Source organism: Brienomyrus brachyistius, chromosome 16 (assembly GCF_023856365.1).
Source record: "Brienomyrus brachyistius isolate T26 chromosome 16, BBRACH_0.4, whole genome shotgun sequence".
Lineage (NCBI taxonomy): Eukaryota > Metazoa > Chordata > Actinopteri > Osteoglossiformes > Mormyridae > Brienomyrus > Brienomyrus brachyistius.
In genome coordinates this window covers 20,350,920-20,376,423 of record NC_064548.1, presented here as the reverse complement: position 1 = coordinate 20,376,423, position 25,504 = coordinate 20,350,920, and the positions used below count along the sequence as shown (strand labels likewise).

General features: G+C 50.0%; 1 protein-coding gene across 8 annotated transcripts in view; it reads right to left on the bottom strand.

Annotated features, from left to right (window-relative positions):
- The window catches only part of LOC125709858 (nck-associated protein 5-like), a 121,047-nt gene that overhangs the window by 44,439 nt on the left and 51,104 nt on the right, over positions 1-25,504 (bottom strand). For all 8 annotated transcript variants that reach the window (XM_048978818.1, XM_048978817.1, XM_048978824.1 and 5 more), the window contains 4 exons: positions 17,049-17,182; positions 8,579-8,669; positions 4,630-4,779; positions 762-830 (listed from right to left, as the gene is read on the bottom strand). In XM_048978818.1, coding sequence (XP_048834775.1) covers positions 762-830; positions 4,630-4,779; positions 8,579-8,669; positions 17,049-17,182 — 444 coding nt within the window. The remainder of the gene's footprint in view (positions 1-761; positions 831-4,629; positions 4,780-8,578; positions 8,670-17,048; positions 17,183-25,504) is intronic.

Sequence of the window (25,504 nt, the reverse complement as noted above, 5' to 3'; positions counted from 1 at the left end):
CATAGAGTTCCACTGTACAAGATGAAGCAAAGACACAAGAACACCCATCCATCCATCCATCCATCCATCCATTTTCCAAACCGTTTATCCTACTGGGTCGCAGGGGGTCCGGAGCCTATCCCGGAAGCAATGGGCACGAGGAAGGGAACAACCCAGGATGGGGGGCCAGCCCATCGCAGGGCACACTCACACACCATTCACTCTCACATGCACACCTACAGGCAATGTAGCAAGTCCTTTGGACTGTGGGGGGAAAGAACATGCAACATGTGGGGGGAGAACATGCAAACTCCACACACGTGGACACTGTGACCCAGGCGGAGACTCGAACCCGGGTCCCAGAGGTGTGAGGCAGCAGTGATAACCACTGCACCACCATGCCGCCCCCACACAAGAACACAAAACAGTAAAATGGTAGGAAATAGTGCTTGATCTAATCTATGTCCCATGGCCTATAAATGTTATCTGGGCCGATCTATGGAGAATGTGGCCCCCGGACAGTCCCACAGGGGGATTCCCGAGGCCACCCCACATATCTTTGCAACATATCATTGTTTTTGATCTATTATCGAAAACGTGTGATGGGTGGGGCAAATCGCCTTTAAAAGCACCATTCAGAGCTGTGGACCCATGATGCCTTCTGCAGGTATATGCCTGGACGGCTGACACAGTGGCCCCCGTTTGGTTAAATCCCTCACCAGGGACCCCAAAGTCCACGGCCGATTTTGAGTTCCAGTGTAACCCCACCTGCGGGGTCTCACCTCATCCAAGCAGCGCTCGTACTGCTTCCGCTGGTTCTCATTCTCCAGGGACAGGGCGGAGTTCTCTGCCTGCAGGGGAATAAAATGTGCATTTTCTCATTTTTTAAGTGCACATATAGAGTGACTGCTCAGAATAAAAAGGAGTGTCACACTAAAAATCTGCCTCAGCTTAATAAGAAGGTGGGGGTGGGGGGGTAAGAGATTGCTGCAGATCCTTCAGTGCCGTAGATATGGTCTGCTTCCTCAGGGAACGGCCCGCGTCTCACCGACACGCTGTTATACAAGAGACACGCAGGTCTGTCATGGACGGACAGGAACACAGTATGTATGCTGGCAGCAGTCGATGGCATTTCTCTCCTGTGCCTATCAACAGGCATTTTTCTTTATGGCTTTGTTGTGTTTAAACTGCTCTGCTCATGTCAATACTTTGGTCTTTGGTTTTTGTGACTGATGCTTACATGCCATGCTCTACTCTTTAACCTAATAGCCAGCCTGTTCTCTTAAAGCTCTGCCCAGCTCCTTACCCTAGTGCACCGCCCAGCCTCTTCCCTTTGTGCTCCGCCTAGCCTGGTCCCCTGGAGCTCCGTCCAGCCCCTTCCCCTAGTGCTCCGTCCAGCCCCTTCCCCTAGTGCTCCGTCCAGCCCCTTCCCCTAGTGCTCCGCCCAGCCTCATCCCCTAATGGTCCACGCAGCCCCTTCCTCAAGTGCTCCACCCAGCCTGCTGCCCTAGATCTCTGCCCAGCCTGCTCCCCTAGGGCTCTGCCCAGGCTGCTCCCCTAGAGCTCCGCCGAGCCCCTTCCCCTAGTGCTCTGCCCAGCCTCTTCCCCTAGTGCTCCGCCCAGCCCTTTCCCCTAATGGTCCACGCAGCCCCTTCCTCAAGTGCTCCACCCAGCCTGCTCCCCTAGGGCTCTGCCCAGCCCCTTCCCCTAGGGCTCTGCCCAGGCTGCTCCCCTAGAGCTCCGCCGAGCCCCTTCCCCTAGTGCTCCGCCCAGCCCTTTCCCCTAATGGTCCACGCAGCCCCTTCCTCAAGTGCTCCACCCAGCCTGCTGCCCTAGATCTCTGCCCAGCCCGCTCCCCTAGAGCTCCGCCCAGCCCCTTCCCCTAGTGCTCTGCTCAGCTTGCTCCCCCAGTGTTCCGCCGAAGCCCCTTCCTCTAGTGCTCCACCAAGCCAGGCCCTCTAGTGCTCCACCCAGCCTGCTCCCCTAGTGCTCTGCCCAGCTTGGTCCCTCTGCAGCAGGAACCCCTTTTTCTGGCCTCATTATTTTTACGCTGGGCTGGTCTCGGTGATGGGCAGACGCCAGAGTCGATACTCAGTGCTTCTGCTAGATGTGCGAGGCAGAATTCCTGAACTGTGGCGGATAGAGGTGTCTGGGGAAAGCAGACGAGCGACGAAAAGGAAAGGAAGGACCGTCCTTTATCGCCGCTCAATGAGGCACTCATGTACGAGGGGCCAAGATGATTCAGCTCCTACACAAGCCATTGGAATGTAGGATGAATCCAGGTCTCAGTCCAGAACCGCCTTTCTTAAAACATCATTAAAAAGTCAAAGCCACTCCTGTACTGTATAGGCAGTGTAAACTTTCTTGAGCAGGTATCTGTTTTGGTAAGTATATCAGCAGTCGTTCTGAAGATGAGACCTATTAAGTGACCTGTAATTATGTGTGACAGCGTGCCTGGCCAGTTCCTGGCTGGTTCCTTCACAAACTCTCCTGAATAATTTCACCGTTCACTTCATCATCTACGTCCGACTAACAAATCAATTACCGACGGAGATCCAGGCTGAAGCCGGTGAGGATAAAAGCCGATCCTGTCAATGTGGGCTGGCTGATTTCACCTGACCTGCACAGGGGCTCAAATGCTATGGGCACATAACAGGTTTGCAAAAGATGCATGTGGACCGAGATGGAGTATGCTTTGATTTTGCAGAAAGCCACCTGCGACAGGACATTAATGACTACAGCACCGGATTATGATGCATGGAGCCATGAGTCATACAGAACCTGCAGTGAACCATCCCGCCTTTGAATGACATGCCTGCCTTGGCTGGTAGCCACAGACATCAGGACTGATGCATCCAAATCTCACACATGCTCTTTCTTGTTCTCCAAAAATATCCACTCCATTATGTACCATTGTCCACGGCTTTCTTTTAGGGATAATTAACATGCTTTTTCATAAAGCAGAAGGCTTTCTTCAACATTCTACAATAAACTATCCATGAAGAATCAGCCAGAAAAGAATCCACTGAGATTTTAGACTTTTTATGGTAATGGAAATCATGTACTAGATTTAATAAAGTTAATCAAGTGTACCTAGAGGTGAAGATCATTCTCCACGGTGAAGCAGGCAGCTGATTCCATATTAACCAAGTGAACTGTGGAGGGAAACACTGAGATGAGGAGCCAAAATGAGGGTTTGAATCAGCCAAAAAGCTGTTCCTTGGCTTTGTAGTTTGAATCAGGCAATGAGCCTTTCCTTGGGCTTGTGGTTGGAATCAGTCAGTCAATCCACTTTTCCTTGGGTATGTGGTTTGAATCAGCCAGTAAATCCACTTTTCCTTGGGTATGTGGTTTGAATCAGCCAATCAGCCATTCCTTGCATTTGCATTGCCCTTTTTTGGGTTCAGATCTGCTGGCCGGCAGGTTTAGACTGCAGAGGTTTGCAAACGCATAGCCCTACTCCGGTCTGCAGCATCATCCAGAGGGATCGGGGCGGCCATAAGTTTGAGCTAAGCGTTCATCACTTGGCTAAGACGCATCTCCGCATGACCACTGAATCACGCTCTCCACAAGAAGCCTGCCTGATGTGCCTTAGGAGCCTCTATGAAGACAGTGCTTCATTGATGAGAAAAGACGGACTTGGGCTGCAGATAACCTGTGGCGTTCACTTTGATGCACTCTAGCATGAAGGCTTAGAAGAATATGTCTGTGTAATGAGTTATGGGATGCCGCACCATCAGATAACATTGACTACAGAGAAAAGTCATAACCTATAACTAGCAGCGTCGCGCTGTAATTACTTCTGGCTGGAGTTTAGGTTAATGTCTTGTCATGTGTCTTGGGACTCTGCTATGGATCAATGGCAAACCAGCAGACAGCCTGATGAGGTGTGACCCCCTCCCCCCCCCCCGAGCAGTTTGCTTTCATCCACTTGAACGTGACGATTTCTCACCAAAAATTCACCGGAAGATTCTCTTCTCGTTAATTGTTTGGCTTTCATTGCATTTTCAGTTTGGGTGAGAAAACTGCAAGCACCTTATCATTTTCACCCATTAACAGTGTAGTATTATACACTTTATGCTGTTTGTTTATGGTTCCTGGAGCATCCTGAGGATGTCACGGCAAAGAGATCAGGACAGGAGCGCACAGCTCGAGCCACAAGGCCACCTGGGGTCGCTCGGTATCATCGCGGCCCATTGAAAGACGCATGCTCTTCCAGTTGTCCTGTTTTAAAGTGTTGCAGTTGCATTAGCTCGCGCTAAGTAATTGATATTTGACTAGCCAGAAACCTTTCCGTAATTGGTTTTGAACCTCTAATTGATTTAAGCTGGAGTTAATGTTGTCCAAGACCTGAGCAAATGGTGTCTACATCAAGACTGAATCAGCAATAATAACTTTTGCTGTGTTACTGACATGGAGATAATTTATTTGCCTGTGTGGCTGAGATTTGAGTCATGGGGGAATGGCATGGTCCCCCGAAGTGCAGGACTGTGTCTCTAGATGATGACATCGCGGGTCTTTAAGACCGTGCTCTTCTGTGACACTGGAGGAAAGCGGGGGGATTGGATATGCTGTCCAGACAACATGCAGGGAGACAGACAGACAGGCAGGCAGAAAGAGAGCAAGGAGAAGAGATGGTTGCTTGGTTACCTCCAGGACCTGTAGGCGCTCCAGGAGAAGCCTGGTCTGCTCGCAGCTCTCATCTGCGGCATTAGTATCTCCATGCATGTTAGGCACCTCTGTTGGTCGGGCCTCTTCCAAGCTCTCCTTCTGCTTCTGAGTTTCCTCCGACAGTTTCTCCTGGGAACGTGGGGAGGGCAACAGATTCAATACTACGCAAAATGTGGAATGCTCACTGTCGCCCCCTAGCGGAAGGCACTGTCGGATGATGTGACCTTGACAATCCATCCACACCACAGGAGGTTCTCAGAGAACGAAAGAGGTTTAAGAGTTTCTGGGATAGTTTAAAAAATGCGGTTTATAAACTGATTTGCGGTTTCATTGAACCAAAAGCGCAGACCCACTGAGGCTAATCAAGATCTCAAAACACCACAGCCGATGGCAAGCGATCTGCGAGGCTACGTGGCGATCAGCAGACAGCGGCTCCCTGCTGCTGGCGGTTACGGGCTGCAGGCAAGCAGCAGGCCTGTCGTTCATCGTCGCCACATTCGCCAGCCGGTACCGACAACACGCTCAAAAGGCAGAACGCGTTCATGCCTACTTGTCACAGAATGAGCAGACGGACACGGACGCTGCTCAAAAGGTAGCAAATTGCCAGAAGCTCACCGCGGTTGCCATGCAGATGCTAAGTATAGCCGGTACATGGGTGGGGATTAAAGCCATTTAAAGCAAGCGGCAAGACAAAGCCACAGAAGCCAGAAGGTGCAGATTCAATGTGCAATTTGGAAAGGTGCTCTATCTGACATATGCCCGACATGATCATTTGTACAGGTGATACCACAGTTGAGATGAAAACTACAATTAAGGACAATTTGGAAAATACAGCAATTACAGCCAATCAGATTGTCTTCTGAGGGGTCAAAGGTTACGGTACATCGTGCAGGTCCATATGGCCACCATATCAGGACAGCTGGCAGATAGGACACTTAGGAGATGAACAGGACAAGGACAGGCTGGGACACTGGCAGAGCTGGACCACAGACAGGAGCTGGGGGATCTCCCGGCCCAGTTTGGAGGCTCCATCACCACGAGGTTTCCCCTGTATGCAGGCAGATGGCTGGCCGTCAACTCTGATGATGGCCTTCATAGTAACGCGTCTCCCCCAACCAGCAACGATGATGGATGAGCTGAACCTCATAGAACCGCATCAGGCACAATGAAGGAAGCCTCTCTTGATACTAGACGTCATATGATTCGCCTTAAAGTGGAAAGGCAATGCCTTCCTCCACAACTTAGACGCCACGGGTCATTTACAGCATCCTGTGCTAAGGGCCGACCATCTCGGGAGGGACGGTCCAGAGCTATTCGTACTAATTAGCTCCAACTGCCACTCGCTCTCCACAAAGTGTTCAAACTGCAGTGCTTTTGTTTGTCCCCTGTAACACGGATACGAGTTTGGTGCCAAATCCAAGAGCGCTAATCTCCTTCTGTGCAGTTATTTCCCCTGTTCAGCCAAAGCATCTCTGCCTGAGAAGGGGGGGGGGGACTCTGTATGTCACCCCGGCCCTGTCTCACAGCTCCGAGGGACTAAGGTGGAGGAAGAGAGACCGAGAGACAGAGGGGGAGGGACAAAGGAGAGACAGAGAGAGAAAGACAAAGATGCGGAAACTGGGAAACACAGAGAGAGGCAGAATAAACAGAGAGAGGGGAAGAAAGAGAAAGACTGAAGGAAGAGACTGAGAGCAAGGCGGGGAAAGAAAGACGAGGGAAAGACAGAGAGACAGAAGGAGGGAGAGAGAAGAGGGGGAGAGAGACAGAGAAAGAGAGAAAAAAGAAGGCAGAGAAAGATAGACACAGGGAGAGAGAAAAAGAGAGGCAGAGACAGAGAGAGAGAGAGAGAGAGATGCACTGCACCACAGTGGTCTCTAGGGCAAAGAAACAGAAAAGATTGCCGACATACTTCAGTCACCAGGAGACACAGCAGCCATGTACGGAGACATGCGGCCTCGTGTGTATGCGGTGTGTGGCTTCTGCCTGAGCCCCGCATGTCAAACACACCTCATGCATGGCGCCTGCGTGTGTGTGGGATTGCTGACGTGCCAGTGCCCCCGTGTGCGTGGATCGGTGCCGTCATAGAACACCGTCCCCCCCCCCCCCCCCCCGCCCGCCCCCAGCTGAACTCAGCTCACCAAAATCCACTCAAGCTGATTAATGCCCAGGCATTTTCTTGCCTGAAAGCCGTCATTTCAGTAATTATGGCTATCAGCCGGTGCACCACCCACGTGCGTGTGTGCCCACGGTGACACTCGTGGACTGCAGTTATATCCAGGGGCTGTTTTAAAAGGCTCTGTGATATTTCTGCTAATCAAATATGCATTAGGAATTCGCTGCATTAATTTCTATGTACAGAAATATAGCCCATTATAGATGTGAACAAGCAACATTTCTCCCAGTACCTGCGCTGGCGAGTATAACGGTAAACTCAGGATTAATTCACTGCCCGATAGAGGTATTCCTCAGTACAGCCTGGAAATGCATTATGCAGTTATGCACGGCTGAGGGGTTTATAAAGGGCCTGTCAGCAGGCCACACAGAAACAGTGACACCTTATCCATCTGAGTGACCTCAGTGGGGACGCCTGGCGTAACTCAGAACATGCAAAAGCTGCAAAGTGCAGCTCGTCGCGAGGCTCAGGCACACGGCGGCAGCGAATGAGCCTGCCCTTCATCATTAGCTTAATTAACCTATATTCTGCTTCTTCATCAGACTCGGTAGGTGACTAACAGCAGACTTTTGTTTATTTTACTTAATAACGGTGCCTCTGTTGGCCCGTGTGTCAAGGCAAGCACTACATGCACACTCACACCCACCGTCTCTAGCAAAAATAAAACAAAAACACTCTTTGGGGGGATGTGGCAGACAGTGTTACCATAGAAACCAGTGCCGCTGTTTGCATTTGGGTTGAGAGTAAAATAGCGGCTTCAATTAGTTTGATGGTAGACTAGATAACAGACTCTCAGGTCATATTTTAAGTCTGTATCATTAACCGCGTAGTGAACAGCGGGTCACGGGGTCTTAAACAGATCCACACCTCTGGCTGCCTCTGTGCTCGTTGCTATTCTTACATTGAATCAACTGGTTGATTCATCCATCCATCCATCCATTTTCTGAACCTGCTTGTCCTATTCAGGGTTGTGGGGGGGGTCCAAAGCCTAGAGGTACATGGCAGAGAACAACCCAAGATGGGGTACCAGCCCATCAGAGAACACTCACACGTGCACACCTATGGGCAATTTGGGGGGGCTGGAGAACCGGGATAAAACCCCACAACGACATGGGGAGAACATGCAAACTCCGCACACAGAGCCATGCTGGAGACTCGAACCCCTGTTCCAGAGGTGTGAGGCAGCAGTGTTAACCACTGCACCACCGCGTTCTCTGGTGTATGCTGGCCTTCATTTTAAGGTTCCAGTCCTGGGTGCTGAAAACCAGTTAGACTTAAGCCGTTCTCTACTCCTTGCGACTGTTCGTATTGAAAATCATCTCATCTGGAGTTTTGGGCAGAAATCAGGCTAATATACATCCTCCAGTCCTCAGGGGTGATAATTCTGCATTTCTCCTGGACACATACGCAGTACTAAAAGTGAGATTCCGCTCCAGAGGAGCAGGGCGGATTGGGGGCTGGACTCATCAATAGGAGGTGAGAGTTATGGACCCCAGGAGAGAATAACGGTGAAGAAAACCATAAACCTCAACTGATCACGGACATCAGTGCGACCAACTAATTGGCTCAAAATCACGGTTCACAGCAGATTCTGCAGAGAGAATGAACAACACAGAAAACCCTGTCTGATCCCTTAAAGAAAATAGGTACTTTATATTCCTGAGGGTATTGCTGGAAAATAGCACCTATAAACTTAGGTGGCAGTCATGAGTAATGCAGCAGGAAAGGCCCTTCGTAACAGAGAGGCCCTCTTACCTTGTAGGCCTTGATGATGTCCACAGTGTCCACCGCCCTGTGATCCAGCACTCCCTGGCTCTGCAGCAGTGTCCTCACTGTTTCTTCCATCCTACAGACACATGGGAAAACAGCCAGGGGAGACAAAGCGAACATTAATTCAACCCCCCAGACCGGGCTTTTACTCATAACCCCAAAAGACCTAATTTTGCATCAATTTCACAGAGACTTTATTCAAAGCTCACGTAGATTTTTTTTTTTGTGGGGGGGGGGGAGGAGGAGGCCCAGAATCGAATAAGCGAGACACCGCATTTCTGATGCCTTTATTTGGACTGACTTCACCGCGGCAACTCGGCACAGTCAGGATGAAAAAATACCTTTTTTTAATTAGCGTCGGCTTTAAACGGGGGCAAAATTTCAATTAATTTTGACCGTGTTTCTTCTGTGATTTATGTAGTGGAACCTTGCAAATAGGATTGTCAGGGACAATTACTCCCAAATAATCTCATTTTGATGGTGCGCTGAGCCTCAATTCTAAAACATTTCTGAGGCTGTTTACCACTGAAATTGCCTGAAATGAAAAATGGGAGACTATTTACAGTAAGCAGAAATGGCATGCTTTTCACTTTCTGGAACAATGCTTTTTTTTTTTTTTTAAGACATACTTCCTTCCATTACTGTAAGATATGCACATAAAAATAATGATGATTGATTTGAAGAGCACTTTAAAAACGCAAAGAACTGAAACTGGCTTGCAGGAATGACAAAACCCCTCTAACACTTACCATTTAAATCTCTAATGCACGTGTGTCCTGCATATTAACATTTTACACACAGAATCTCTACAGTACAGATAAACACTGATGTGTTCGTAGAGTCAGCACAGAAAATAACATTTGTTATGAGTGTGACGGTAAACAAACTGTAGTTAAGCACCTTTAAGCTCCGCCTTCGACTAGCTGTCATCCTGGTTTTCAAATCCCTGCTGCACACCTACGCTGGGCGTTCCTCAAACTCCAACCCCCCCCAAAAGTCATTAAAGCCCCACCCACAGAAACACCCACATTCAGTTACCTGCGTGAGATAATTCGCATGCACACCACTGCCCCGAAAGCACAGCAGCCTGCTCTTGTGTCGTAATTAAGGCCCCACCACACAGGCCACCCCAATACAACCTCCCACTGCCACAAGATGCATTCCCCACACTGCCCTCTCCCATCTCTGTCTCTGAGTACCTGAGGACAAGGGGGTCTTCAATGTTACGAGCGACCCCAGCGTTCCAATGGTCATAACCGGGATGGTACCACCGAGCTATCCTGGGTCAGACATGGAGGTCCATGTCTACCCCCGGACTGTGCTGGGTCAGACATGGAGGTCCCCCCGGACTGTGCTGGGTCAGACATGGAGGTCCCCCCGGACTGTGCTGGGTCAGACATGGCGATCCCCCCGGACTGTGCTGGGTCAGGCATGGCGATCCCCCCGGACTGTGCTGGGTCAGACATGGCGATCCCCCCGGACTGTGCTGGGTCAGACATGGCGATCCCCCCGGACTGTGCTGGGTCAGACATGAACCCTGGTGGGGTCACTGAGCCTCACCCCAAACTCTGCTGGGCTCACAGGACCTTGTCCCAAATCCTCATGACATCACTGGGCCTCTCCCCAAACCCTGCCAGGGTCACCGGGCCTCGCCCCAAACCCTGCTTCTTGTGCAGTAGGCGGCTGGACTTCTCTCTGTAACATGCTCCTTTTGAGAAGCGCTTCCATTATGCGATGAGCATAATCGTTAATCCAACAGGAAGCTGTGACTAAGGGGAAGGCAGCGCGTCCCAAACATCTGTACTTTTCCCTTTTCTCTTGGGAACGATTCGTTCCCTGCCTGACAAAGCTATATTTTTTTCCATTTCTTTTTTTTTTTAAGTGAAAGACTAAAAGAAGAAACTCAACCCACAGGCTGCTTGCAGGAAGCGTCTGTCAGCTCATCCGTAACAAACGCTTTCTCGGAGGTGACCTTACCCGTACCAAGAAGCCACTGTAAAGTGTATGAATCGGAAGTGACACGCATACAGTAGTACGCAACGCTAATCGCATTAGTAAGACGTCGCCTATGCGGGACTTGAGGCGCAACAGAGCACGTTTAAACCTTAACGGGGGCCCAACCTTCATACGGCGCCAAACTGGCTGAAGACGAGGGAAGAGCCCTGACTGACATGTGCCAGACCGCAGCTGGCAGGCACAGCGGGTACCTTGTGGTCCCCCTCGGCAGAGAGCGTGCCCCCTGCCTGGCTCAGCCCCCCACATAATGGCCCCGGCCGCCATCTCGCTCAGTCAGGGGCCACATTACCATTAAGTTACCCTCCCAACAGGGCCATACAAATCAATTTTAGCGGTATGGCTGTTAAAAATCAGAAGACCCCAGGAACAGAGAGCAGGACAATCGGCCGCGTGAGGTAGGTCCATGGGTTAGTCGTGCCAAAGGAATTACCGCCACCCGACGGAGCCGCTCCATCCGGCTTATCTGCGACCCGCTCACAAATACACTACAGTGATTCAGCACGTTCAGAGGTCCATTATACCGGAATTTTCCTTAAAAACTAACCCACTTGCTCTAAAAGCACACAATTACCCTGCCCACTAATAGCTAAAGCATGGAGTAAGCCCTTCATCCTCTTAAGGGGTTTAGTCTGGGTCTCTGCAGCCCAGGATACGCACGGTATGGCTGGGCCAGTGGGTTCCAGGAGGTCTGGATGCATGTGTCCCATACGCTATTAGGTGGGGGGGGGCATTATAAAAGCTGCACAGTCTCTGAATTACAGCCTCCCAAACCAAACGCCTCCCCCACCTCCAAAGCATCCGCAGCTCGACTTTAAACAGAGCAACCTCACAGAAGCCGCTCTGTTTTTCTCCGAGGCGTGCCTGCGATTTCCACCTGCGGCTCGCCAGACCGGCCAAGGCTGAATGTAATTAAGTGATGCTAAGCCAATTCCGCTTCGGCTCGCCGAAATCCACGGGGATCTGAAGCTGGAGCAAACGCTACAGGAACAATGCGTGCCCGCCTCGTGGAGATCCTACGCCGCATCATGCTGTTCCGACACATTGCACAATAACTACACCCCCGTGTCCCACCTCCCAGGCTGGGCCCAGCTTGCACGCCTCCGGGGACGGGCTACGCTCCCCATGAGACACTGCCGTGGGGGCTGCGTGTTAATGTCACGCAGTTATGTGGGCAAAAGGCCCCTTTGCTCATCGGCTCTGAAGATAAACTCAGCAGGTCAGGCCTCTATACCTGCATTCAGAAGCTTACTGGTTCAAATCCCATCCCTGGCAGAATAGTCCCATGTCCACTGGGCCTCAACCTCCAAAAATGAGATAGGGGCACCCAATAAATGGTCTGACCCTCTGTGTGTGTGTGTGTGTGTGTGTGTGGGGTTGCATAGATCATATTTGGGGACATAAGTGTGGTAAATCCCAAAACGTCCTTACCTTTGGTGACATATTTCAGATCCCCATTTGGATAACCTCAATTTTATAAAAATCTGTGAATCCAAAAGTCTTATATTTTGTTTGGTTAGTTATGGTTAAGGTTACGGCTGGGTGGGGGTTAAGGGTGTTGTGATTGGGATTAGGGTTTTTCCCATAGAAATGACCGGAAGGTCCCCATTTAGACGAGTGTGTTTCAAAAGGAGGGTAAGATGGGATATGAGAAGAGAAGCAAAATTACAAAATAAAGTAGCATTATTATCATTAAGTTGAGCCCACGCTCTTGAAGAGCTTTTTCCCAGAATTCCTGCAGTAACTTCCCAAGCACATTATTCAGCCCCTGTCCCCAAACAGCAGACACAGCAGATCCATACTTCACCCCCCAGTGTCACCGTGGCGGATGCCACAGCCGTCAATGGCTCACGGCTCACTCCGTGGACGGCCTCCTTCGGAAAGGTCGTTTAATTTAGACCCCGTTAGGACTCCCAAAGGTGGCAGCAAACAAGTCTGCTTAATCTGCTCAGCAGTCTGCACTCAAAACGGGCCCCGGGGGGAGGGGCTCTTAATTACCATCAGAGTCACTTAGTACCCCGACAACAGGAGTTACAATGATGACTATTTAGGATTAATGAACAAATGACAGACGATGCCCTCTTTACAAGAAAAACAGACTCATTTCCTCTGTAAATGTATTTTTTAAATGACGTCTTGCGTCAGAAACTTTTTTGAATTTGCGGCAATCGAAAAAGACATTACAACTAGACATTTCAGCTCCAACATTACAGCACAGGACCTCTGAGGTTTAGGCTGTGACTTCGCAGTTGCCAAATCCAACAGGGATCCCCGCATCATTTCCGGGTCGGCTTAATCAGAGACGCCCTCAACGATCGGCACCTTTGGGCCAAACCCAACCATGCGGACCCCAAATGAAACATAAACACGCATCGTCAAGGTGTCCAACTTCAACGGGACTTTTCCTGATCTAATGGATGTTTATGGCTACTGGCAAGCGTGGCGGTGCTAATTACTGACCTTCAGCTACCTGACAGTTAAATATTCAGAGATGCAAAGGGCACCGGGCTGCCGCCTTCTGACTAATAATAAGGCTGGGAAATGTGAGCAGAGCAGGAGGTTCACGGGAACGAGGTGGAGAGCACAGGCAACAGCCCCCGGCCGCCCGGAAGCCAGGCGGTACCCGAGCACGAGGGACTGGCCCACTCCACAGGACACGGAGGGAGATTTGAGGGCCCCGGTAGCTGATAAACAGACTCCGCAGCTGACAGTGAGGCACTGGCCCAATTATAGCGCTTTGGCTGGGGGGGGTGTGAAGTGCTGGCACAGAGGGAGGGAGCCAAGGGGTGTGTTTCACTCAGCTGGGACAGGAGCATGTCGGCCAAGACGGACGGACGGGAGTTGTCTCCGGTGGGGGGGGGGGGGGGGGGATGGCATTGCTACAAGGTTTGTGAAAATCAGGAATTTGAAAATGCTGCACAGTTCGACCGACATATACACGAGTTTCCATTTCTGTGCAGGTATCTCCTGCATTAAATGCGATGCACCAAAAAAAAAAAAATAATAAAATACCTCATCTTCATCGCCAGCACAGGCCAGTTCATATTCCTCATAAGCTATTTCACAAACAGTGTGTCTTTTAGCAAGGAGTCTGCAAATCTGTCAGTAACACAATCCACTTCTCCGTCAGATGGAGAAGGATAGCCAGTAATAACCCCCTTTAAGTGTAAAATTGGAGAAAAAAATCCAAAATAAATTTCCCCTGGATCCAGTTGTCAGTGCCACATGGATCCCAGCAGGGGGCAGAATTAGGGTAAAATGCTGCTTGGCTCTGCACAGGCTGACAGCTTCCCGCCCATCTTCAGCGTGACATGGCTGCCCTGCAGACGAATCCTGAAGCAGCAGCAAGTCACACAGCCCTCGGCCCATTTGGTGGGAATGAGCGAGGTTCACACTGGGACGCGTCTGGCGCGAAGGCGAAGGCAGGCATGCCCGGCCTCTGCGGGCAGCTGGGGTGCAGTGAGGCTGCACTGCTGCTCCTCATGCAGCCCCACCCTCAGGGAATCTTGGGGGGCTTTCCACGGACTCGATTCCAGAAGCATCCGACGAGCTCGGCTTACGTCACCTCCGACAGGATTGCTCAAGACCACTTAGATCGTGCTTAATTAGACACTCGTTATCTCTCTGGAGGAAGCCATTCTCATTACTCGCCCAGAAGCTTGACACCGTACACAGCACATAGCCAGCACTAGACTGGATTTAAAGCTGAAATGAAACAATTAATGAATACAATTCAATTAATAGAATTCCCCATCCCCCGTCCAGGAAACCTGGCATGGAAGATGGATGGATTTAGTATACTAAACCTTTAGGAATTATAAGGCTGCTGTGTCCCCCCCCCACCCCCCCACGGAGCATCCATGTTAAGAAGACGAAGTCTACCGCACGCAGAATGGCAGGTATTCTAGATCCGCACAGTCACACTGGACCCCCCCTGGAGGAGGAGAGCATCATCCTGGCCCATCTGCAGGAACGTGCACGCGGCATCCGTCATGCAGACCAGCGGGCCTCTCACCCTCACGTCACCCGCGAAGTCGAGTGAGCTTTCACAGACACCGTCTCCCTGGGAACCAAATGCCTAAACACTTTTCTTCCTTTTTACAAAGCCTGTACTGCATGCAAGTTGGACACAGAAAGGCAGTAGTGCTATCTGACTGCTCGGAGAGCTTATTAATTAGACAGCAATGGTGGGTAAGCATGCCGTTCAGGTCCTGTTGACGGAAAAGAACTACGTGTTTGGATCTACTAGCAGAATGACTGAGTGCATATGGGCCAAGCTTCAGTAAGGCGATGTCCTGATCATTTTTAATTGACACACATACTTCAGGCAGTTTAGTCTCCCGTCCACTAAATGCCATTTGGACTGTGAGAGGAAATCTGAGTACTCAAACAAAACCAGTACAAAGAGTACTCATAAAGTACTCGTTTTATGGGCATTATACTGCACAAAATAAGATACGCTCAAGTTAGCCAAAAGCCGAAAACATTCAAAAGTTCAGGACAGATGATTGATCAATAAAGGGAAACACCTCTTCTTGCAATCTAATATATTCAAGTATATATGTGATTTCAAATACGTATTTCAAAGTGAACTTCTCACTTTAACATCAGATGAGTGAATCCAAGGCATTAACAGAGCAGAATATTACAAATGTGTCAACTTAAGCAAACCTATTAACAGGGACAGTCAGCAAACATGCTGGGAGTAGGTGACTTACACTCAGGAATCTAATAAAAGTACAAAAGGCTAATGATACAGTTAGAGCAGAAAGAATTATCACAGCTCCCTATATTTCCTATATCACTGAGATTTCATGTAAACAGAGGTGGAGATTTCAGGTCCAGAGAGTACAAATCCAGACCAAGATTTTGTTTCAACCAACTAGTTGAGTATAAAGAGTCACAGCCACAGAGTACTCAACTGGTTGGTTGAAATAAAATCCTGGTTTGGATTTATACTCTCTGGCCTGAAATCTCCAGCTCTGCATATAGACACACACATTGGCCAGCGGCAGATGGATTCGGCACTAAAAACACCTCTGACAATAAGCCATGAAAAAAAAAAAATGATGACCAACAGACAAAATAGTATCGAGACTAATAGTTTAGCTCTATTACTGCTACAGGGAAAGTTATTGTGCTGTATTTGACCACCTGAGTCAGCGATGCCTTTATACAGCAATGCAGCCAGATAGTCGTTAGTATTAATGAAGCACTGAACTTTCAACGCCTTCTAAGGGTGGACTAGACCCTTAGAGTGGAGATGTGAAAACAGATTCTCGACCTGTGAATGTGTAACAAGCTGTTATAGTGAGTGCAGCTCCTGAGGTAAATGGTGCAGAAGAATCTGAGATAAGGAGACACCAACAAGCAAACAACACGTGTGTATCCATCTGAGGCGCCGCATATGTAAGCCACAGGCGACAGGTGTCGCTCGGTACCGCTAATTACTCTACCCCATCTTGAGAAATCACATGGACGTGAAGAGTTCTCAAAAACACCGGGAGAAAATTAAAACTTTTTAAGGCGTCCGTAATTACTAATCTTTCAGGAAGAATGAAAGTGCTCTGTGGATGATTGTCACAGTCAGCGTCCGGAATTGCTATCTTTTAATTACACGTCAGCCACAAAGCGGCCGTGACTTTTCAGCTGACTTGGATATTGTCCTACTTAATGTCACACCTCGCTGAGCAGAACGGAAATTAAGGAGGAATCTTAATTTCAGAGTTGGACGGCTGCTTGGCGCGCCGAAGACACCTTTACGGGGGACGTACAGTCTCGCATGCGGCGCGAGCGGGATGGTGCTAAAAAGTGACAGGGAGACATTCCGCATTGTACACTGGACTGACATATTGAGAGACTAGAATGGTATTTAACACAGAGACTCACACGTAGGGCCTTTAGGGCGCCTGGCTACATGCTATTAACGAGGCATCATAGACCACCAAGCAAGAAAACACTGGCTAACGTTAAGCACGGTTCTTACAGTGAAAGGCACGTTCATGTTAACTGGCATGTCAGTCTGCATGGATGAGCTGGTAACACAGGTCAGATCCTGCAGGAGTCCATCACCCATGGTCAAAGTGTCAGAGGTTCCCAGAGTGACCTCAGTGAGCCGCAGAAGGTCGAGAAAATAATGGAGCTCTGGAGATATAATGTTGTGTTTGTTTGTTTGCCCCTTCCCATGACAGTACAGACCGAAAAACCTGTGGACTTAGACTGAACCCCCTACGTGTTCAGTCACATTGACGGCAAACTACATACACTCATTCCAAACCAATGAGTCAGTAATGTGCAAATAATAGATGGTGGGGGGCTTCTTGGGCATGTGACCCCCTCGTGGTGGCCAGTACCCTGTGCATGTGACCCCCCCACCCTCTTGCGGAGGCCGGTGCCCTATGCGTGCTACAGACCCGCCCCCAAAGTGGGTGTGGCCTCCTACCTGGAGAAGTGCTGCTGTAGCGCCTCCATCTGTGCTCGGCCCAGCTCTGACTCTTGCGTCGCCTCACGCAGACGCTTCTCAGTCTCCCGTCGCTGCCGTCTCTCTTCCTCCAGCTCATGGATCAGCTTCTCTCGCTGTGGGGGGAGGGCGTGGGGGTAGGTGAGTCAGCCGAGAAACCACGCACAACCAGGCTCTTTGACCCCAAGGCAACAGAACCCAACAATAGCACAATTCCACAGTCCTTGGGTACCTCACTGATGGACAGATAGATGGATGAACGTCACCTACCCGGTGCTATAGTGTGCAAGTGCTCAGTGTCAAAACCGGACTGGGCCTCACCATCACGTCTCAACTTTACTACTTATAACAGGATCAAGAGGGCTGAAGACAGTCACCTGATATCCATGACATCACTTCCTTTCACTACAGAAATAAGGGGGTGTTTTTCTATGCCGATGTTTTTTCCCCAGCTCATTTAGCCACACCCCCCCTCTCAGATATTGCATATAAACATTTAAGGTAAGGGGTCGTCACATCAGGGTCTGATGAAATGCACAATAATACTGAAAAAAAAAAAAACTAAATAAATTAACAAACCAGGCTAAACACCAGCTAAAATTTCACAGTGATCGAGACCTCTGCTTTCTTCAGATCCGCTAACCTGAACAGAAAACTCAGCTACGTGTGTCAAAAATGATTTAGCTAAGATCCTTACGGACAGATTAAGCATATTTAGGGTTAAGCCTATTGAGAGCTTCCAGAAATGAGGTGAAGAATTCTACACAAACAACCAGTTCGCAACAAGGCTTGCAGAGACATCAGGCTCACATTCAAGATCTAATTGGCACCTATTAGCACATTAGTGCTGTGCTTTGTGCTGTCGCAACAGAGCTAATGGTTGTGACCCAATGAAGCTCACGTGTGGAGGTTAAACGGCTGTGTGTCTGTGTGGGACCCCCCCCCCACACGTGTTGGATTTACATGACTGTCCGTCTCTGTGCGTCACCCTGCTCCAGCCTCTTTCACTGAGACCCTCAATAACTCAGCCGTGGAGTCTAATCCTTCTCATTTGCCGAGATCCTTCACATTATTTTTCCAGCAACTCTACGGGTGAGTGCTGGAATTGTCCCGGGAGGCCGCGGATCCGAGCCCATTTACATATGGCGGACCTTGAAGCGTGATTCATCACAGAAATCGCGGCGACGTGAGAACCACCGGCCTGAGAGAGAAGATTAAGCGATCCCAGACACGTGGAACCGCGCACAGTAAACAGACAATGAGGAAGTGCAGCGCGATAACGTTCCGCGCATCTTTAATTCGTCCCGAGGAATCCCAGAACTGCCGGTGTCAGGAGACCAGGAAGAAGGCACATAGTTTTGGGCACAGACTCTCAGGGAGGAACACGCCATCATCCAGGTGGACTAATGAAGCAATATTTCATCAGCTATCGTCGCGGGCCGTGCGGCTCCCGGCCACGTTCGCTGTCGCTCCGCAGATAAGGGCGGAGACAGTGATGGATGGAGGTGGGGGGAACGAGGCTGTGGAACAGCAGCACCCCTGAAATGCAGAGTCACTGGACTGTGGCCACTCTCCTCAGGTCAGACAGAATCCACCTCTACTGGGAGAAAGCCTGTCACCTTAAACGTAGGCGTGCCAATAATCCTGGAACCTGTTCCCCGGTGTCACTCAAAAAGACAAAAACACACACAGACCTCTACTCATATCTTTGTGGGGTCCGTCCATTCATTTCTATGGGCAAATCTAATCTAAGTATGACAACCTTAATCCCTACTCAGCCCTAGCCTTAACCATAAGTGACCAAACAAAATACAGGACTTTTGATATTTTTAGTTTTTTGATTGCAGTCATAGATTTTTATAAAATTGAATTTCCCCTTGTGGGGACCAAAAAAAATGGTCCCAACAGTGTTAAAATAAAAGGACCAAATGTCCCCACAATGTAATGTATATCTGACACACACACACACACACACACACACACACACACACACACACACACACACACAACATTTTTGCTCATCCTTACAAAAGGTATCGACAGCTGTCTGGAAATCTATCAAAATACTAAGGCATTCTGTAGCAAATAAACTCTGATTAGCATTACAGGATGACCCTGACCTTGAACAGAGCCCCCATCATGGGTGTTTCACAACCACAGAAAGACCCCCACTCGCGCTCCTGTTAGCAGCCTCAGCTCGAGGGTGTCCACGTGAACTACTGGGGGGGGGGGGGGCACCACAGTTGCCAAACCCCTCTTAACTATTTCATTAGTAGCTGTCAACAGATTCCCCATTCTGGCATTTGGATTCCCAGATATTTCCAGGTCTCGGGTAGGAATTAACGAGCTACGGCGGCAGAGCATGCTAGCTAATTAGGCCTTCGGGGATTACGCCATGACGGCAGGTCCATTCTGATGCTCGTTCTGTAATGGGCGAGTCGTAAATTGCGATTAGTATGTAGGCCCCAAATCACATCCAACTCGATGCTCCGGACCCTGAACTTCAAATAAATAAATAAATACATTTGTTTTCCTCCAAGCAAGGGGCCCCCGTCAGGCCGTACGGCACAGGGATGGTGAACCCGGGGCCGCCTTCCTCTCAGACTCATGCGGGATCGCTGCATGAGCGCTCATTGCATGATGCAGAGAGCGCCACCTCATGGCCATTAGCGATGACACATTTTGGTAGGCTATTGCAGGGTAGGCTGATGTGACCAGTGTCATTTCAACTACATGAATCACAGGGGGCTATTTTTCCCCAAAAAGACATTCAGGCTGGTTATAGCCAGAGGTAGGTAGTTCAAGTCCAGAGAATAAAAGTCCAGACCAAAATTTTATTTCAACCAACCAGTTGGTGTCACTGTCACAGAGTTGCACAAAACAAAAGATTTAAAACAAAATCTTGGTCTGGATTTTTACTTTCTGGGCATAAATTACCCACCTCTGCTTAAAACTGTCCTGACACCTCATTTTGATGGATGGATTCAGAGAGTTTTCCGGAATCCTCCGTGGTTATCAGGTGATACTAGATATCTAAGCCAGGTAACCAAGCAGCCAGCCCACTAGTTAAAGCGGCGTTTAATCCAGGCCGGGCCACTCTGAGTAAGAGCAGGCAAGAGCTCCCTCACATCAACGGGGAAGTTTCCCATGTAATACTGAGCAGGTTGTAATAACGTGTCAGTATAACAGCCATAGTCTGTTTATCTGCGTGTCAATCATTCCCTAACTGCTCGGTAAATAATTATATTTCAGCACCTTATCCAGCTAATCCTTATTCCGGCTGTTTAATCATAATTAAAAATAATCCATTAAGTCCCCTGACAATCGAGCAGTAAAAGAAATAATCCCTCACATGTACGCCCGCGAGTACAGTACATTAATGTGGCAGACAGAACACGGATTCCTGGTTTAAAGGAAAAGGAGAAACAGGAGTAAAGCTTTGCAGAGACGTCGCAAAGTCATTCCACTGCGTCCCTGGATACTTGCATTTCGGTTTGGGGGGAAAAAATAAATAATCTACTTCGGGATAGAAAGAGCTTCTGATAAATCAGCTTAAAAATATTGCAGCAGGTTGTGATCTAAACGTGGTCATCTGCCAAGCCTTTTCTTCACGCGTAGATGTGTGGTCACCCGAAAACGCACCAGCAGGGTGCGCTAAAGGGAACACGAGTAGAGGGCTGGCGATTTACACAATCTCTGACCTCGACCTGCTCAGGGAAAGCTAAGGAAATCACCCGCCATGACCAAACACAAGCGAAACATCAAAATCCGCAGGCCGAAGGGGGTAAATACAAAGTACACTGGAGAACAAATCATCTTATTTGATAAATTAAATCAGGTCCTCCATCACATACAGAATAACAGCAATCATTAACTTCATCATCATTACCACTAATGGTGCATTAGCAGATATTTTCTGTTCTGTATGACACTGAGAGCACAGTGTAAATTTCCATGTGTTTAATATATTTATGAATGACTAGAATTGCAGTCACCTGCAATGTACAATTCCTCAATGCATCGCGACATAAAGAGTTGTACTTGTAATACGGGAAGCATTTAGTCACAGAGCCAATACTGCCCCCTAGTGGAACACAGAGGGGTCACGGTGGATTCGAAAGGCACGTCCGATGAGGCTGGAGCAGAAACGCCGCGTGTCTATGCGTGAAGCGAATGCTGACCGGCCGCACCTGTAAACGAGCTCAGAAACAGCTGGGCCGGAGAGCGAGAGCATCACATGCGTGTGCACACACCAGCGCATGGTCATGGAAATCGCGATGGGGAGGCAGCTGTTTAATGGGATCCGCAGAACACAGGCTGGGTACTGGTACAGTGTGCTGGGAGATGAACCCGGGCTTTACTGACCCAGCTGAGGTACGAACCAGCAGAAGGGATGTAAACCACCCAGCGAAGGCAGAAAACCGGCCGCCTCCCTCCCGGAGGTCGGTGCAGGCTGCCAGCGACCGTGCGTCCTGGCTCAGGCCCTTACCGCCTTCCACGGAGACAGACCGCGACCGCCGGGGGGAGCAACAACCCCCCACCCCACCCCGCCCCCGCCAGCAAGCCCAAGGCAAGGAAAACATCTGGGTTTACGGAGCCCAGCAGCCTGGGACAGGAGGGGCTAGTCAGCGGGGAGTGTTTATGCGGGCGGATAAGCACGGGAAGGGCACCTAAACACACAGAGGCATGTTTACACACACGCAAAGACAAACACTGTCACACACAGCACGGGTCTGTACACTGTTTAACTATGTAGTCATCTATTTCTAATTTCTGAGCAATGGAGAAATAAGAAATAAATACAACAGAAATGCAATAAATTAAAGCAAAAAAAATATAAATTTGCATTGGAATAAGTGGGTATGGAAAATGATGGATGGATGGATGGATGGATGGATGGATTAAACACAAGGATATAATTGCGTTCGTAAATTCGATCCATCTTCTCATCCCTTATGTTGGTCGGGGGTTATAGGAGAGGCCGGGATTCTATCCTGGGCATTTTATATCAAAAGTACACCCTGAATGGAACACCAGTCCATCGCAGCGACACCGATTACCCACACTGCAAGCCTGTGGCGGGAAATCGGGGCACCTGGATCGAACGAGCAAACCGTATGCACCAAGTGGAGGTGCCGGCCGGCGGCTCACCGCTGAGCCGCCGCACTGCTCAGCACACCTACAGCACCGGCATAGTCCCCACTCACCAGCCACACGCACTTCCCCCTTACCGCCTGCAGATGGCAACCTGCTCCCAAATACAGCAGACTCGCAAATGCACAGCTGACATAGAAACGCACTCGAGTGTGAAATGCAGATATTCCAGCACTCGGGCCAAAATGGAATAATACTGATAGGGGAAAGCGGATACGGCGCTTAGGAGAGCATGAAAGGAGCAGAGCGGGGTGTAGGGTTACAGAGCAGAGGTAGGGGAGAGCGTGGTTTCCTGGGACTCCTCATCGTGCCCCGTGTGACTACGGGCCATGCGGACATGGTGACTGATGCGTCCTTCAAGCTGCCATTGTCTCACGCCATCATTGTTAGGGGACCGTGGTGTCAGGCGTACTCCTCCTTAATGACCCAGTACAGCAGCGTCGTTTAGGGACCATCATCATCATCATCATCATCATTCCCATCGTTCTCTGTCACGCGTGCTGAGTGACATTCGGATCCTGAGCTCAGGCCCCCGGAGGACGGCGCCAGCCCGCAGGGGGCGCTAAATTGATTAGCGGCTGCATCCCCCCCGACCGGCCTGCTCGTTCACACTGTTATGCATCGCTGAGGATGGAGTGCAGGTGTGTGTGTGTGTGTGTCGGGGGGAGGGAGGGGGTCAGTAGGAGAATCATCTCCCATGGGGGGCAATGGAAACCCAGCCATCCGGTACAGCTGTGAAGCCGGAGATCATGGCAAGACATTCCCCCCCCCCCCCCAGCGATCTGGGGAACGCAGAGTAGAGAATAACCTTCTAGTGGGCACTGGGATTCAGTGACCGGGGAGACACTGGCTTCTTATCTAGCCCCGACTGTGCTGGGGGGGGGGGGGGGGGGGGGGTCACAGTACCATCGGCCAAGGGCCAAGGCGAGTGCTGGGAGACAGGCTTCCTGATTATGTACACCCCCCGATGCTGCGAGATGATCAAATAAGAATGTGGTGGGTCCCCCTTCCAGGGACAAGACTACTTTTCCCAAATCATTCTCCCTGTTACCATGATCCCCCACCCGCGAGTATATTCTTATAGAGAAGGGAGAGGCGAGCTGCAGCCATGTCAATGAGGCACAGGAAGTACAGCCTGGCTGCGATGTGCATGGGCCTGCATCCTCCACCCTTAACACAGCAGTCATGTGACGAGGGCTGAAACACGCCTGTACGGGCGCATCCATGGCTCAGTGACACACACGATGGTTGTGACACTGCAGTCTCCCTGCCTTTAGGTGGCGCTCCAGGGGTCCCTGTGTCTTGCTTCTCAAGCCGACGACCTGAGGTTAAGAGAGCCTGATTAACAGAGCTTGCTGCGATGCCCCCTAGCTGAACAGCAGGGCTCCAGCATCAGGGCTGACAGCCGTAAATCTGCGTAATGCCAATGTGTCAGCGGCCCGTCCGCGGCCACTGAGGTTGAGTGGCCCATTTGTCAATGTCTGGAATTGGCTAACCCTCCCAATCCCAAATCCCCCCCACCCCCCGTCGATCACACAGAGGGCAGGCCCTGTCCGCCATTCACGCCGAGCTGTCAGTAAACGTCAGCCTCTCAGGGCTCTGGTTGGGCCCGATAAGGCCGGGGCCTGAGGACACCCCCCTCCCCATCCCGTCGCAGCTGTCAGAGCGTGCTCACAGCAGGCAGGTCTGGGCATGCTCAGATGCAGCAGCCCGTTCTGCCTGCAGTGGGCTAGTTCATCCGGTCGTCCTTTCACATCAGTCACACTTTCAGTTTTTCTCTCCTGAACGTGATCGCAGATGAACTTCCTTCTGTAAAACACGGAGCAGCTTATCCACATGGCTTAAGCATGTACCTCTGTGATTATTAGATAGAAATATTCCCCCTGGCCCGCTGAAAGGGACATGTTGAGAAATCATTGTCTTCTTCTTCTTCATGTTCCAGCTGAATAAGCGATGATGTTACACAATGTGATGGACAAGTTTACATGCCCATGGGCTCTCACTAGGATAAGGAAGCTGCAGATGCATGGATGGCTGGATGGATAGACGGATGATTTATTCAGCATACTACGTCACACATCTTCCAGGGACTACTTTTTTCATGGAGGTGACCACCTCCCGATCGGTGCTGTCATCCTGCGCAAGATCCGTGCGCCTGACACCCTGCTCCCCGCTCCGAACGCCTCTTTACTGACAAACCTGCGTACGGCAACCATATGCAAACAGGAAGCACAGTATCCTGCCAGACGGCCGCTTCCAAGCGTGTTTATGAATATGCGGCTGCACAGGGGCTCACATTCAGCCACTCTGGGCTGCAGGCTCCTGCGGCTTTCAGGCTGGGTAGTCCGGCCCTAGCTGGGGGGGGGGGGGGGTGTGGGGCTGGGCTGATCTCTATCCCCGGCCCCCAGTTCCAGGCTGTATGGAGACACTGCTCACTTGTTTAAGATGTAAAAAATGCGCTCCAGACCTCCCAGGAAAACAGTGAACGGTGTGGAAAACCATAGCAGAGAGGACCAGGCCGTTAATGGATAGCTGAGGCTGCACTGTACATTTTTATTAGAGATATTTATTTTTGCAAACTAAAATGTGGCTTTTCTGCCATCCAGACCACAGAAGCATCCCTGTGAGATTCATCTGGACAAGGTCACATGACACACAGATGCACAGCACTGCCCATCGAGCAGTCACACCATGGACACCATGTACAAAGGGATAGCGATGACTGGATTCATGGTTACTCACTGACAGAGGGTCAAGCAGACATTGTTTTAGGACAACGGCGATTCCGACAATTAGTGCGAAAAAGCTTTATAACTGCAGACACAGATCTCTGGTTGTCTGTGCAGACGACACTTTGGCCGTGCGAACCTCTGTGTCCATCTTCAGAGGATGTCACATCAGTGAAAATGCCATGAGGTAGGATTATGGAACAGGACAGCAGGCAAAAGAGGATGTGAGAAATAACAGGCAGGATATACACCCACTCCTCGTTTAGCGACCACTCAAAAAGAAAAAACATCTTGTAACACTATTTCCCACATTTATCACCAATTTTTGTATGCATGATAATGACGTACGCTGGATTGAGGGGGGTCTTTGTCAGAAAGGATAAAAGGATTCGAGCGTGGAAGGCTGGAGAGAAGTCGTAAGCACAAGCATGGTCACAGCGAGGGTACCGGGATTTTCACTTAGTGAGCATTTCACTTAATGACCTGGTCATTGGAACGGAGCTCGGTCGTTAAACAGGGAGTGGTTGAACACAACTGTGATTGGTCAGAAACAAA